This window comes from Oncorhynchus keta, chromosome 12, assembly GCF_023373465.1.
Source record: "Oncorhynchus keta strain PuntledgeMale-10-30-2019 chromosome 12, Oket_V2, whole genome shotgun sequence".
NCBI classification, from domain to species: domain Eukaryota; kingdom Metazoa; phylum Chordata; class Actinopteri; order Salmoniformes; family Salmonidae; genus Oncorhynchus; species Oncorhynchus keta.
The window spans coordinates 21127687-21140853 of NC_068432.1; the positions used below are offsets into that span (position 1 = coordinate 21127687).

General features: G+C 42.2%; 2 protein-coding genes and 1 non-coding gene across 4 annotated transcripts; 1 reads left to right on the forward strand and 2 right to left on the reverse strand.

Annotated features, from left to right (window-relative positions):
- Positions 1-431: 431 nt before the first annotated feature.
- LOC118391117 (cytochrome c oxidase subunit 7B, mitochondrial) lies at positions 432-1903 on the reverse strand. 2 transcript variants are annotated; one of them, XM_035782154.2, is made up of 3 exons: positions 1751-1903; positions 943-1061; positions 432-687 (listed from the first exon to the last, which is right to left on the reverse strand). In XM_035782154.2, the coding sequence occupies exons 1-3, from the start codon at positions 1890-1892 to the stop codon at positions 604-606; spliced, it is 345 nt and encodes a 114-aa protein (XP_035638047.1). In that variant the 5' UTR covers positions 1893-1903; the 3' UTR covers positions 432-603. The 2 variants fall into 2 exon arrangements, with proteins under 2 accessions (XP_035638047.1, XP_052313795.1); XM_052457835.1 differs by having other exon boundaries at positions 943-1058; positions 1751-1901.
- Positions 1904-2090: 187 nt separating this feature from the next.
- On the forward strand, positions 2091-2201 carry trnal-caa (transfer RNA leucine (anticodon CAA)). Its single transcript has 2 exons — positions 2091-2128; positions 2156-2201. It is a non-coding gene; the product is annotated as a tRNA-Leu (tRNA).
- Positions 2202-10153: 7952 nt separating this feature from the next.
- Positions 10154-13099, reverse strand: LOC118391119 (membrane-associated progesterone receptor component 1). The gene is made up of 3 exons (XM_035782157.2): positions 12759-13099; positions 11738-11893; positions 10154-11110 (listed from the first exon to the last, which is right to left on the reverse strand). The coding sequence occupies exons 1-3, from the start codon at positions 13051-13053 to the stop codon at positions 11016-11018; spliced, it is 546 nt and encodes a 181-aa protein (XP_035638050.1). The 5' UTR covers positions 13054-13099; the 3' UTR covers positions 10154-11015.
- Positions 13100-13167: the final 68 nt, after the last annotated feature.

The window sequence follows — 13167 nt, forward strand, 5'->3', positions numbered from 1 at the left end:
AATGTCTCCTCCGACACATGGTGCGGCTGGCTTCCGGGTTAAGATGTGTCAAGAAGCAGTGTGGCTGGGCTGGGTTTCAGAGGACGCAGGGCTCTCGTCCCATAAGGACTCGGGAGATGCGAAGGTCAAGACTAACTACCAATTGGATACCACAAAATTGGGGAGAAAGGGGGGTGGGGAAAAAGTCAGTAGTGACAGGACATGCATCCAAGCCTGAACCTCAGAATTACGTAGAATGACATCCATAAATACACTGAACATTGACAAATAACATGTGAAAGTATTTTCAGATAAAGTCTAAACATTGAGCAGGTATTGTCCATAAAGTTCTTGACTCTTAACTTTCCTGATTCCATTTGACAAGTGTAGACCCTTCCATGTGAAAAGGTACATGAAAGGGGACACAGTGTGCTTAAGTGAAATAATCAGTCAACGTTTTTAGTTTAAATTTAATGTATATATAGGTAATGCCAGCACGCTAACAAGCTGAAAATGTGGGTATCCATCTGTACAACCAGAATGTTTATAGGGATATCTGGGTTAAGGGTTGTGTGGTTGACTGTGGTCTATGTCCACAGAGGAAAAGGGAGCAGCCTCAGTCCATTATTCTTCTACCTCCCTCCATGGTTTGGGTTGGACCTTGCCAACTGGAGACAGATTCCATGTGATGCCGGTTTGTGTCAGTACCTGAAAACGAGGAGACTGAGAATCACAAAACACAACTGATGTGCGTACATAGCAAGTGAATGAATACTCAAGTGAGGATTTCTGTATAAGCACTTTGTGATAACTGCTGATGTAAAAAGGGCTTTATAAATACATTTGATGTTGATGCATAGCTTTTGGGAAAGGAATAATACACACAAGACTATACAAATGTATACATTGTTCTATACCACAAGGTGTTTTACAAGAAATGTGCACTAAGAGATTAAAACGTACAAATCCCCAGACAGACACACAAAACGCGAATCCTCCGATCATCAGTCCGGTGCCATACTTGGCATGGAATTCGGGGGAGTGCGTCGAACTGAGCCTCACTTGACGGGCACCTTGTCCTGCTTTGAATATATAAAACAAAATATAGCTGCATTGTTTGCGCAGGGAACAACATCCACACAGTGAGTGATTATCATTGTTGAGGAGGTTATGAGCCCTTGGTTATACTGTTTAACACAGGCGTAAAACAATTAACAGGGTCATGGAACGCAAATGTGTTAGCACACAGGACTTATCGTATCCAAAGAGTCGTGAGATGGAATGTCAATGTGACTTCTCCACTGACTATCACATTGTCATGTTGGATCTGTAGTATGTATTTGTACGCTAAACTGGTGCAATACCCAACCTAACGCCTGGCTTTGGGGATAAGGTAACGAGAGTCTAGCTAGTTAGCTAGGAAGGAAGTTGACATTGGAAATGACCGTCTGATTGTTCCCCTCACTGCCTGCAAGTTAAGCTAACAATGACAAAGTTACAGAATAAAAAACAGACATGTCAAATCAAGGTAAAGTTTTTGTAAAAACATGTTTTAAGTAAACAGCATGCCAACTAGTAGCGCTAGCTTGGCTGCTACATTCACGCAGTCAAAATTACAAGCGCTAAAGACTTGGTAACATTAGGTAGGCTAGCGAGCTACCTTCAGACAGCTACTGTTAGCACAGTAACACAATAATTGCTCGTTTACATACATTTTCAAACGAACACAAGATGAAGGGATCCGATTTTATAACTTTAAACGATGTCTTACCGGAGACGTTCAGCGCTGCTTTAACAAACCGAAACATGTTGGCTCGACTTGAGGTTTGTAGATACCCTTGAAGAACAAAATGGAAGAACGTTGGCGACAAATACCGGAAACTATATAAAAAGCACTCTACGCTCATGCGCATAACTAACGCAAACTCACATGAGCGTTTTTTATTTTATTTTTTATGTCTTACTGTATGTTTTACTGTTGGTGCGTAATGCACTATGTTGTAAATAAATATTCAACCATCTATAATAATAATGCACAAAATAATAATTCCCTGAAATTATTGCAGGCTCTCATTTTTAAATACCATTATTTTCCTAGTTTTCACATCAGTGTCAGGATGGCCGAGTGGTCTAAGGCGCCAGACTCAAGGATCATCTCCTTCCGTATGAACGGGAATTCTGGTCTCCGAATGGAGGCGTGGGTTCAAATCCCACTTCTGACATACCTTTTGTCACATTTTATAACATACAGGTCCTGTAGTTACGTGATAAAATGTTTTACACACTGTAGAGAACTCGGACATTGTGATGAGTAAATACAGTGGTTTAAAATACTTAAGTAAAAATACTTTAAAGTACTACTTAAGCAGCTTTTTGGGGAATCTGTACTTTACTATCTATATTTTTGACAACCTTTACCTTCACTACATTCCTTAAGAAAGTAATGTACCTTTTACTCAAAACATTTTTCTTGACACCCAATGATACTTATAGTCCATTCGGAAAGTATTCAGATCCCATGACTTTTCCCACATTTTGTTACTTTTCAGCCGTATTCTATAATGAATTAAATAAATACAAAATCATCAATCAACACACACTAACCCATAATGACAAAGTGAAAACATTTTTTTTGTTGCAAATGTATTAAAAATAAAAGTATTCAGACATTTTACTATGAGACTTGAAATTGACTTCAGGTGCATCCTGTTTCCATTGATCATCCTTGAGATGACAACTTGATTTGAGCTGTCCACGTTTGGTAAATTAGGATAGATAAACAACAATTATTCAATATAGCAAAGTTAACAGATTTGAACAAAGATAAACGAAAGAGGAGAGGAAATCTGGTGGAGGTGGTTGAGCAACACTGGGCTGTGACTGGAGCAGATGGAAGGAAAGGTAGGGAGGTTAGGAGTTGAGGAGGATGGGATGTAGTGGTGGAGTGGAAAAAGGTGGAGGTACAGTAAGTGTAAAGGTTAAGAAAAGAAAGCCTGAGGAGCCTTTGCAGGTCTTGTCAGAGGAGAGCAGTGATGAGGGAGGTTGGGGTCGCAGTGTTTTACTAAGAGAAGTGGAGTTCAAGGTGTTGGTGAAATTATGGTGGAGTCACGGCGGTGATTCTGACCGCGTTGGCTAGGGATTTGGAGAGTAAAGTTGGAGAGGTTTGGTGGTGGTGGTGTGTATCAATGCTAAATAGTATAAGGCACTCAAACTCAAGCACTAAACCTTGAGGATCTGTTATTGCCAAGAACATTTAGGATTGGGTATATGAGTTACTTAACTCAGCAAAAAATAAATGTCCTCTCACTGTCAACTGCATTTATTTTCAGCAAACTTAACATGTGTAAATATTTGTATGAACATAAGATTAAACAATTGAGACATAAAATGAACAAGTTCCACAGACATGTGACTAACAGAAATGGAATAATGTGTCCCTGAACAAAGGGGTAGTCAAAATCAAAGGAACAGTCCGTATTTGGTGTGGCCACCAGCTGCATTAAGTACTGCACCTCTTCATCATGGACTGCACCAGATTTGCCAGTTCTTGCTGTGAGATGTTACCCCAGTCTTCCACGGAGTTCCCGGACATTTCTGGAGGGAATGGCCCTAGCCCTCACCCTCCGATTCAACAGGTCCCAGACGTGCTCAATGGGATTGAGACCCGGGCTCTTCGCTGGCCATGGCAGAACACTGACATTCCTGTCTTGCAGGAAATCACACACAGAATGAGCAGTATGGCTGGTGGTATTGTCATGCTGGAGGGTCATGTCAGGATGAGCCTGCAGGAAGGGTACCACATGAGGGAGGAGGATGTCTTCCCTGTAACGCACAACGTTGAGATATCCTGCAATAACAACAAGCTCAGTCCGATGATGCTGTGACACACTGCCCCAGACCATGACGGACCCTCTGCCTCCAAATCGATCCATCTCCAGAATACAGGCCTCAGTGTAATGCTCATTCCTTCGACGATAAACACGAATCTGACCATCACCCCTGGTGAGACAAAACCGCGACTCGTCAGTGAAGAGCACTTTTTGCCAGTCCTGTCTGGTCCAGCAACGGTGGTTTTGTGCCCATAGGCGACGTTGTTTCCGGTGATGTCTGCTGAGGACCTGCCTTACAACAGGCCTACAAGCACTCAGCCCAGCCTCTCTCAGCCTATTGTGGACAGTCTGAGCACTGATGGAGGGATTGTGCGTTCCTGGTGCGTTGAGCGTTCCTTCACGCAGATGAGCAGCGATCCTGGGCATCTTTCTTTTGGAGGTTTTCAGAGTCAGTAGAAAGGTCTCTTTAGTGTCCTAAGTTTTAATAACTGTGACCTTAATTGCCTACTGTCTGTAAGCTGTTAGTGTCTTAATGACTGTCCATAGACTCATGTTCATTAATTGCTTATGGGTCATTGAACAAGCATGGGAAATGGTGTTTAAACCCTTTACAATGAAGATATGTCTTGTCATTTGGATTTTTACAAATTATGTTTGAAAGACAGGGTCCTGAAAAGGGATGTTTCTTTTTTTGCTGAGTTTTTGCGAGCATATGTTCCGAAACCATTGAATTACTATAAATGTTTGCCCAAAGGTTTGGGCATGTGGTGTGTAAAGACAAAAGGAGATGAACAAAGTGTGGGGGAGAACATGTATGTGGAGATGGGGTTCAGGTAAAGTACTGTAACTGTGGTGGCACCCATAGTGTAGTGTATGGGGGTTGTTCAGTGATGAAAAGACAGGTTGAAGTGCAGCAGGTGAGGAGTGAGCGTAACATCTCGTATGCAGAAGCAATGAAGGTAGTTCACACAGAAACAATCGAGGCACCTAGAAGAGCAGGTATTCCAGGGCAGATTGAGATGCAGGTTGGGTGTGATGGAGGGAGCAGAATGGGGGAGAACACAAGACTGGACATGAGGAAGTGTGTTACATTTGTGACATCAGCAACCAATTGCACAGAAATTACAATCGAGGACTAAGAAGATAAAGATATCTTGGGATTACAGGACTGACATGGGAAAATGTACAGGATGACCTCAATAAGATTGAGAATCAGTCCAGCCTGTGACGTGGTGAGGTTGGGCGCAGAGAAGAAACCAGATGAGAGAATAGACCAGATGAGTAATCAGTGGTTAAGGATTAACATAATACTTTACTGAGAAACAGTAGCCGCAGGATCACAGTGCACTTGAAAAACAACAAACACTAAGTATTGACAACCATACTCAGGAAATGACCGCACATGGTAAATAATTCAAGCTTCTTCAAAGAGCAATAGAAAACACACCACTTTTAACAGGGAAATCATAATGAGTAAATAGGACACACCTAAGTGCCGTTAATGTCTCTAGGACGGTCTCTGACACCCTCTGGTGACAGGTGGAACCATGACACAGTCAGGAAACATGTATTGGTTAATTTGCATTATGGTGTTAATCCTTTAATGGAATGCCAGACGTTTGATTGCTAATGGGCAAGAGTTCAAGCAGTTTCTTGAGGAGTTACCAGCCAAACCTGATGTGATGTGTCTCCAGGAGACATGGCTAAAACCTACTCTAGATTTTGTATTACTAGGTTATGTTGCAGTCCGTAGAGATAGGGTGGCATCGTGAGGAGGAGGGTGTGCTACCTTTATAAAGCGGGAGATCCCATATAGGTGTGTGGGAGAGGGTGTGGAGCAGAAATATGTTGTGGTAGAGGTGTGGTTGCCAGGGGGGAATATGGTAATAGTGAACCATTACAATTTGTGTAAGAGACTAGATTTGCTGGCCCTTGGGAATGTAGAAGGTCAAGATAGGAGACGGGTATTGTGGTGTGGGGATTTTAATGCTCATAGTACACTATGGGGAGGGTCACGGACTGATGTAAACTGACAACTGTTGGAGGAACTACTAGATGAGAAAGGGCTTGTGAGTCTTAATGACGGCCGGGGAACCACGATTGACCCAATAACTGGAAATGAATCTGCTCTGGATCTTACTCTGATCTCAAGTTCAATGGCAGGCGGAGGTAGATTCCTCCAATACCTCCCAACTACAGTGGGTAGTGATCACTATCCTATCATTTGTACTGTAGGAATGAGGGTGGAGGTTTCAGTAGGAAATGGATTGAGGAGATTTTTGGGAAAGCGGAGTGGCGTCAGTTTCAGGAGTTGAGTGAACAGGAGCTGTCTCAGGTCAATGATGGAATAAGGTGATTCCTATGGGTACAGGGGAGAAAGAGTAACGCAGTCCCATGGTGAAGAGTGTAGGAACAGGGCTTTCAGAATGTTGAAAAGGTCCCATAATTACCAGCACCTGATTCAATATAAACAAGCACAAGCAGTATTAAGGAGGATCATTAGGACAGCTAAGAGGGAGTGTGGGCACCGATTCTGTGGAAGCATCGGCAGGACCACTCCTGCGGGAAAAGTATGGGGGATTATTAAGAGGATGTGTGGGGTCAGAAGAGATTGGGATCTCCCTGTGCTGAAAAATGGGGAGATTGTTGCAGTGAGAGATACTGAGAAGGCAGCGATGTTAGCCCAGGCATTTGTGAAGGTGCACAGCTCAAATAATCTGACAGAAGAGGGGCAACGTGGGAGAGATGGGTCAGAGGAGAACATCCGGGGTTTGTGGATCAGAAAGAGATGGTGGGGGATACATTGAACGGCCCTTTTATGTTGGCTGAGATGAAGAGAGCATTAGCTAAAGCTGGGGTAGCATCTCCTCGGGAAGGATGAGATGTGTTACATCATGATGGCTCATCTCAGTGACATTGCAATGGGGAAAGTATTGGGCCTTTTCAATAAGGGGTGGCAGGAAGGGAAACTGCCTGGAAGTTGGAAGCAGACGGTAGAGGTACCAATACATAAACCTGGGGAAAAAAACAATAGTCCTTCAAGCTGTAGGCCGATAGTGTTGACATCTCACGTATGTAAACTTATGGAAAGGATGATAATGGAAAGGCTGACTTGCTTTCTGGAGAGGAGAGGACTAATGTCACCTGATCAAAGTGGGTTCAGGAAAGGCAGGGGAATGATGGATCCTGTACTGTGACTTGAGTCAGTCATACGTAAGGCACAGGCAAATAAGGTGGTGGTGGTGGTAGCTGTTTTCTTTCATGTAGAGAAGGCTTATGATATGATGTGGAAGGAAGGCCTCCCTATCAAGCTGGATAAAATGGGTGTTGGAGGAAGGGTTTTTCTTTTTGGTCGATCAATACAAGAGAGGGTGGGGAGCTCTATGTCAGAAGGCTATGAGGTATATAATGGTACCCCCCAAGGAGGTGTCATTGGTCCTTTGTTGTTCTCCATTATGAATGACAATGTATTCTCTCAGGTGAGACCTGATATTGGGAGGTCATTGTTTGTGGATGATGGAGCGCTGTGGAAGAGAGGGAGAAATATTACCCATACAGCCATAAGAATTCAAGAAGCGATTCGTGAAGTTGAGCAGTGGTCCCTCAGGTGGGGCTTAAAAGTTTTCAGTTGAGAAAACACAGATTGTGTTTTTTTTCTAGAAGGAAGGTTGGGGAGGAAATATACTTGAAGTTGTATGGAAGGAATCAGGAGAGGGTGGGAGTGTTTAGGTTCCTGGGGGTCAGGTTTGACACTCGAATGACATGGGCGGAGCATATTAACAGAGTAGTTCTCAATAGAAATAAAATATTGAATGTGATGCGTTGCTTGTCAAGAATGGAGTGGGGAACAGATAGAATGGCATTGAAAATTATATATATATATATATATATATATATATATATATATATATATATATATTAGCGCTGTTAAGGTCATCAATTGATTCTGGAAGTATAGCAGATGGATCAGCTGCTCAGACATATTTAAAAAAGCTTGATGTTATCCAGTCCAAGCCCTAAGAATATGTTTTGGAGCACTCATGGCCTCCCCAGTGGCAGTGATGCAGGTAGACATAAGGTTACACATCCTACAAAACACTCCTAGAGTGTTGGGGACATGAACAAAATCTGAATACAAGCTTTCAGTAGGCAATTGCGTGGCGAGAGAGATGGGGTTGTTTGGGAGGGAGTTTAGTCCCTCTATGGTTCTTCCTGCTATTCCACCTTGGTTTCTCCCTCAGCCAGTGATAGAGGTGAGGCCAGACATGGTATCATCTGTTCTGACTCCTGTGCAGCACTAATGAGCTTAAATTCATGTGTCTCAGAGCAGACAGGATGTATTGTATGAGGTTTTGCAGTGCTTGTATAGGATGAAACAGATGGGGGTATTTGTGATGTCCCTCTGTGCACCAGCTCATGTGAGAGTAAAGGGGAATGAGGAGGTGGATGTGATCGCTAAGCAGGCTCTTAAACATTCTAATGTTGAGATGGAATTGTCAATCAGTAAAGCAGAGGCCAAGGGATTAATAATAACAGTGGTTAAAAATAAGTGGCAAGAGTTGTGGAACAGGGAGAGTAAGGGAAATACCTGTATAAGAGCCAGGAAAAGGTGGGGGCAGGGAGGTCCTCAGGCCGAGAGAGAAGGGAGGAAAGGGTATTCACAAGGCTGAGACTGGGACACACAAAGCTTAATACTACATTGAAAGTGGTGGGGAAACATCTGACTGGGAGGTGTGATCTGTGATCATTGTCAGGAGGAGATGGAGACAGTTTAGGATATTCTACTTCAGTCCCAGAATTATGTGAGAGAAAGGGAGCGATTGTTATTAGATTTGAGGAGTAATGGGGTTGAAGAGCCAGGATTAAGTGAACTGCTGGGGAAATCTTCAGGGGATGTAGTATTTAATTATGGAGACCTTCACTGTCTCTGGTCCACACTCCAGTCCAGTTGGTGGCGGTAATGCACCTTAACGTTGGTTGCCAACCAATATATAAAATCCACAAGAAGTTTATGTTAGAGTAAAAACCAAGCCATGGGGTTGAAGGAATTGTGTCGAGGCACAGATCTGGGGAAGGGTACCAAAAAATGTCTGCAGCTTTGAAGGTCCCCAAGAACACAGTGGCCTCTATCGTTCTTAAATGGACGAAGTTTGGAACCACCAAGACTCGTCCTAGAGCTGGCCACCCGGCCAAACTGAGCAATTGGGGGAGAAGGGCCTTAGTCGGGGAGGTGACCAAGAACCCAATGGTCACTCTGACAGAGCTCCAGAGTTCCTCTGTGGAAATGGGATAAACTTCCAGGACAACTATCTCTGCAAAACTCCATCAATCTCAATCAGGCCTTTATGGTAGTGGCTAGACAGAAGCCTCTCCTAATTAAAAGGCACATGACAGCCCCCTTGGAGTCAGAACATGAGAAACAAGATTGTCTGATCTGATGAAACTAAGATGGAACTCCTTACAGTGAAGCATGGTGGTGGCAGCATCATGCTGTGTGGATGTTTTTCAGCCGCAGGGACTGGGAGATTAGTTAGGATTGAAGGAAAGATGAGTGCAGCAAAGTACAGAGAGATCCTTGATGAAAACCTGCTCCAGAGCACTCAGGACATCAGACTGGGGATCAAACATGATCGAACATCTCTGGAGAGACCTGAAAATAGTTGTGCAGCTACGCTCCCCGTCCAACCTGACACAGCTTGAGAGGATTTGCAGAGAATAATGGGAGAAGCTCCCCAAATACAGGTGTGCCAAGCTTGTAGCGTCATACCCAAGAAGACTTGAGGCTGTAATCGCCGCAAAAGGTGCTTCAACAAAGTACTGAGTCAAGATTCTAAATACTTATGTAAATGTGATATTTTTTTATACATATGCTTAAATGTCAAAATGTGTTTTTGCTTTGTCATTATGGGATATTGTGTGCAGATTGAGAGGGAAAATCAATTTCAGAACAAGGTTGTAACGTAACAAAATGTGGAAAAAGTCAAGGGGTCTGAATACTTTCCGAATGCACTGTAAATATATTTAAAACCAAACACTTTTCGACTTTTACTCAAGTAGTATTTTTCTGGATGATATTCACTTTTACTTTAGTAATTTCCTATTGAAGGTATCTTCACTTTTACTCAAGTATGACAATTGGAAAATACTTTCTTCACCACTGAGTAAATACTGTTCAGAATTATAGATTAAAAAAACACCTATTATTTCAGGTGGGCTCTATGCACACAATCATGCCCATCATCAATCCAGAGCTTTGTCACTAGTGTGTCCTGAATATATCATGCTCAGACCCAACATTCATAAACACACATCAACAAAAAACACTGATAACCACCATACACAGGTTGATTAAACATTTGGGTAGATTTATTTATCATATCAAAATATCAGTGTCATGATCACACAAACTAGGACATTCCTTTGTAATGCATTTTGTAGAGTGTTTCCTGTGTTTACCAGTATTTGAGTCCAGATTCTGGCCAATTCCAGGGAGTATTTGCCATGGCATACATAATTGGTACAGGAAGCACTCAACATTTTTTATATTTTGTGCTACAGTGTGAACATCATAAAACATACTTCATCCAGTGCAAGCCCTACACTAGCAGTGAGTGGAATTATCAGACCAATTGTGTTATTATTACAAAGTTATGCTGAAAGTGAATGCTAGAGTGAGTATATCAAGCATGATCTTCTCTAACGCATATGAGAAACTAATGGCAGTTCAGTCAGACCGAGTATGTGATATTTAGCTATGCTTAGTGATGGATAACTCAGATTTTTTTTATAGATACTCTAACACCAGAGCCAAAAAACAAACAAAATATTTCTGATGGAATGTTATCTGCTTTTGTTGAAAATCTGTGGTCATCTCATGATTACAAAAATGAAATACGTTCATCTCAAGCTACAGTAATAGATCTTCCATCAGCATCTACATGACAATTAATAGTACCTATATAACTTTACAAAGACACCACAAAATTCAAGAATTATTCAAACCTTAACCAAAAATCCACTAGAATTTGGTAAATTAAGGTCTGTAGCATTTGAAATTAGCATAAGAGGCGATGGTCCATGAAAATGTGATAATACAAAAACCATACAGGAGAAAGCATTGCGTTGAAATGCAGCAACACAAGGCAATATCCATCACATTATCCTGAAAAAATTAAGGCATCTGAATTTCCCTTGTGTACTTGAGTTCTAGTCCTTCTTTTTGTCCTTGACCTCCTCGTCATCTGTGTACTCGGTAGGTTCTTCTCCAGCTTTCAGAAGTTTGCCGACGTAGTCATACTTTTCTGTGAAAGACAGGAAGAAGAAGAAAATTACATTGAGTCCCTCAGAGACCTTCGCCAGACACAACATCAGAGCCATTATCAAGGACATGGTAATCACTGGGTGGAGATCAGCCTTGGCCCAGAAAGACTCCCATGTGTGGTTTTAAATTCACAGCACTACTCAATGGTATGTAGATGAAAGTGTATCAAAAAGATTCATTTTGATGCAAAGTACTATTACATTATGCCCAGGCATGGCACTATACTATTGCTTGTGCGAACTCTTCTGTCGTTGCCAAGCCATTCAACTGAGGAACACAGAGGAGTTGACTAAAGCACAAAAAGACTGGATCACACAAACACTAGCTATGCCCTGAGGCACAATACAGAAATGGATTTTAAACACCAATCATTCTAAGCCATCAAAACTGTTCGGGGACATGAAGAACTTGCACTGGGCCATCATTGTAAATAAGAATTTGTTCTTATCTGACTTGCCTAAACATTTTGTTTTTAAAGACTGTTGAGTGGTGTGTGTGATGTTCACTGCAAGAGGTTCATTCCGCTTGAGGTAGAAGTAGGAAATACAGTATCAGAATTTAAACCAGTGTTTTGTAGCAACTTCTATCAACTCCTGCATAAACTCACGAGTGAACTGGGTCTCCCATTCGTTGAGGCTCTCTTGCTGCATGGCGTTGAGGTCCGAGAGGTCGTCGTGGGTGTCTTTCAGGGCCTCCTTCTCCAGACAAAATGTGGCCAGGCCCCTGGAGGCATCTTTACCAGCAAACACTCCATAGGGACCCTCTGGAAACCATCACACAGACATAAAGTTTGATTTGAAATTCAGCCAAGTATTTTATGAACTAAAATGTGATTGCGAATAGACAGGTTCTAATAAACTATCAGTGTGTATACATTGGCCGATGACTACCATTTTCTGAAAGTATGCAGTTTTATAGTGTAAATTAAATTCCACAAGCTCTCCAACAGACATAGCTGACTGTATTCTATGACAGCTTCAGATATAGCCCCAACAGTAACCCATTTTTTATAGATGTTGAGGTTGACAGAAGGGACAGTCTGAATCTGTGACATGAGAACTAGCATTGCTCTCTAATAGGCCTCAACAAGCCTAACTTTGTGCAACCATCTGGTCTGGCTGAATTTCATTTGAAACCTTTGTGGAAGGCATTCACCTGTGTTAAACTATTTATTTTAAAATGGAATGAAGGTAACTGAAACACAACATCATAAATGAGGAGCAGCAATAAGGGACATAGACTATAATAGACTGAAAATACTGCAATTTATACATATTTTCAGAGAGGGCGTTCCTCAGGAGGGGTTGCGTGACAGTGCAGGATCAATCAACTCGGTGAGAGGTTACATGCCAACTAGACTGACCACGTCACTAGCAGCTCGCGTGTTGTGAAATTCAAACCTGGGCAAATGATTCATGAATAAGAGAGAGGGGGAGTGGCGTTTTAGAATGGTCGCAGTTACAATGTAACAACTTAGTAATATACACACATACATATAATTAACACATTTAGTAATACAATCGAAAGACCAGCAAGCTACTTGGCTACAGTTGCGCCAACCATTATTCTAGGCGGAAATAGCCAAGTCCTTGCTCGACGGACAGCACATGAAAACAAACGTATTTTACCTGGCCCGTAGAATTTCTTTCCTCTGGTTACATCGAACACCTTAAAATTGACAGCCATGAGAATTCTTGGATTTTGCAGCCCATCGTACGGTTGCAGCTCCGTTAACGTGAAATCCCTTTTCTTGAGTTTAGGCAGAGGTTCCTCGACCTCGCCCATATCTGCAGGTTTGTCTCCGCGGAAGATTTTGTACAAAAGAAATATACAGAGGCCAAGCAGACTCAAATTCAACGGTGAAGTAAAAATTTCTTGCAAAATTCCTGGATACATTTCCTCGGCTCCCTCTGTATCAGCCATGTTTGTTTCTCTATGCTTGGTTGGGACTGTACTGGGACATGAGACTTTTCGAGGGTGGGATCAATGCACCAATCACAGAGACCAAAAATACACTGTTATGCAGTTTTAACCAAT

What these genes read in the sequence shown, in the direction of transcription:
- LOC118391117 (XM_035782154.2), bottom strand. Translation starts at nt 1,892, where the DNA reads ATGCGCATGAGCGTAGAGTGCTTTTTATATAGTTTCCGGTATTTGTCG. An exon ending in AGCAGCGCTGAACGTCTCCG is followed by an intron (nt 1,062 to 1,750) that starts GTAAGACATCGT and finishes ATATATTCAAAG; the next exon opens with CAGGACAAGGTGCCCGTCAA. An exon ending in GTGTGTCTGTCTGGGGATTT is followed by an intron (nt 688 to 942) that starts GTACGTTTTAAT and finishes CCTCGTTTTCAG; the next exon opens with GTACTGACACAAACCGGCAT.
- LOC118391119 (XM_035782157.2), bottom strand. Translation starts at nt 13,053, where the DNA reads ATGGCTGATACAGAGGGAGCCGAGGAAATGTATCCAGGAATTTTGCAA. An exon ending in AAAGAAATTCTACGGGCCAG is followed by an intron (nt 11,894 to 12,758) that starts GTAAAATACGTT and finishes GATGGTTTCCAG; the next exon opens with AGGGTCCCTATGGAGTGTTT. An exon ending in ATGGGAGACCCAGTTCACTC is followed by an intron (nt 11,111 to 11,737) that starts GTGAGTTTATGC and finishes TGTCTTTCACAG; the next exon opens with AAAAGTATGACTACGTCGGC.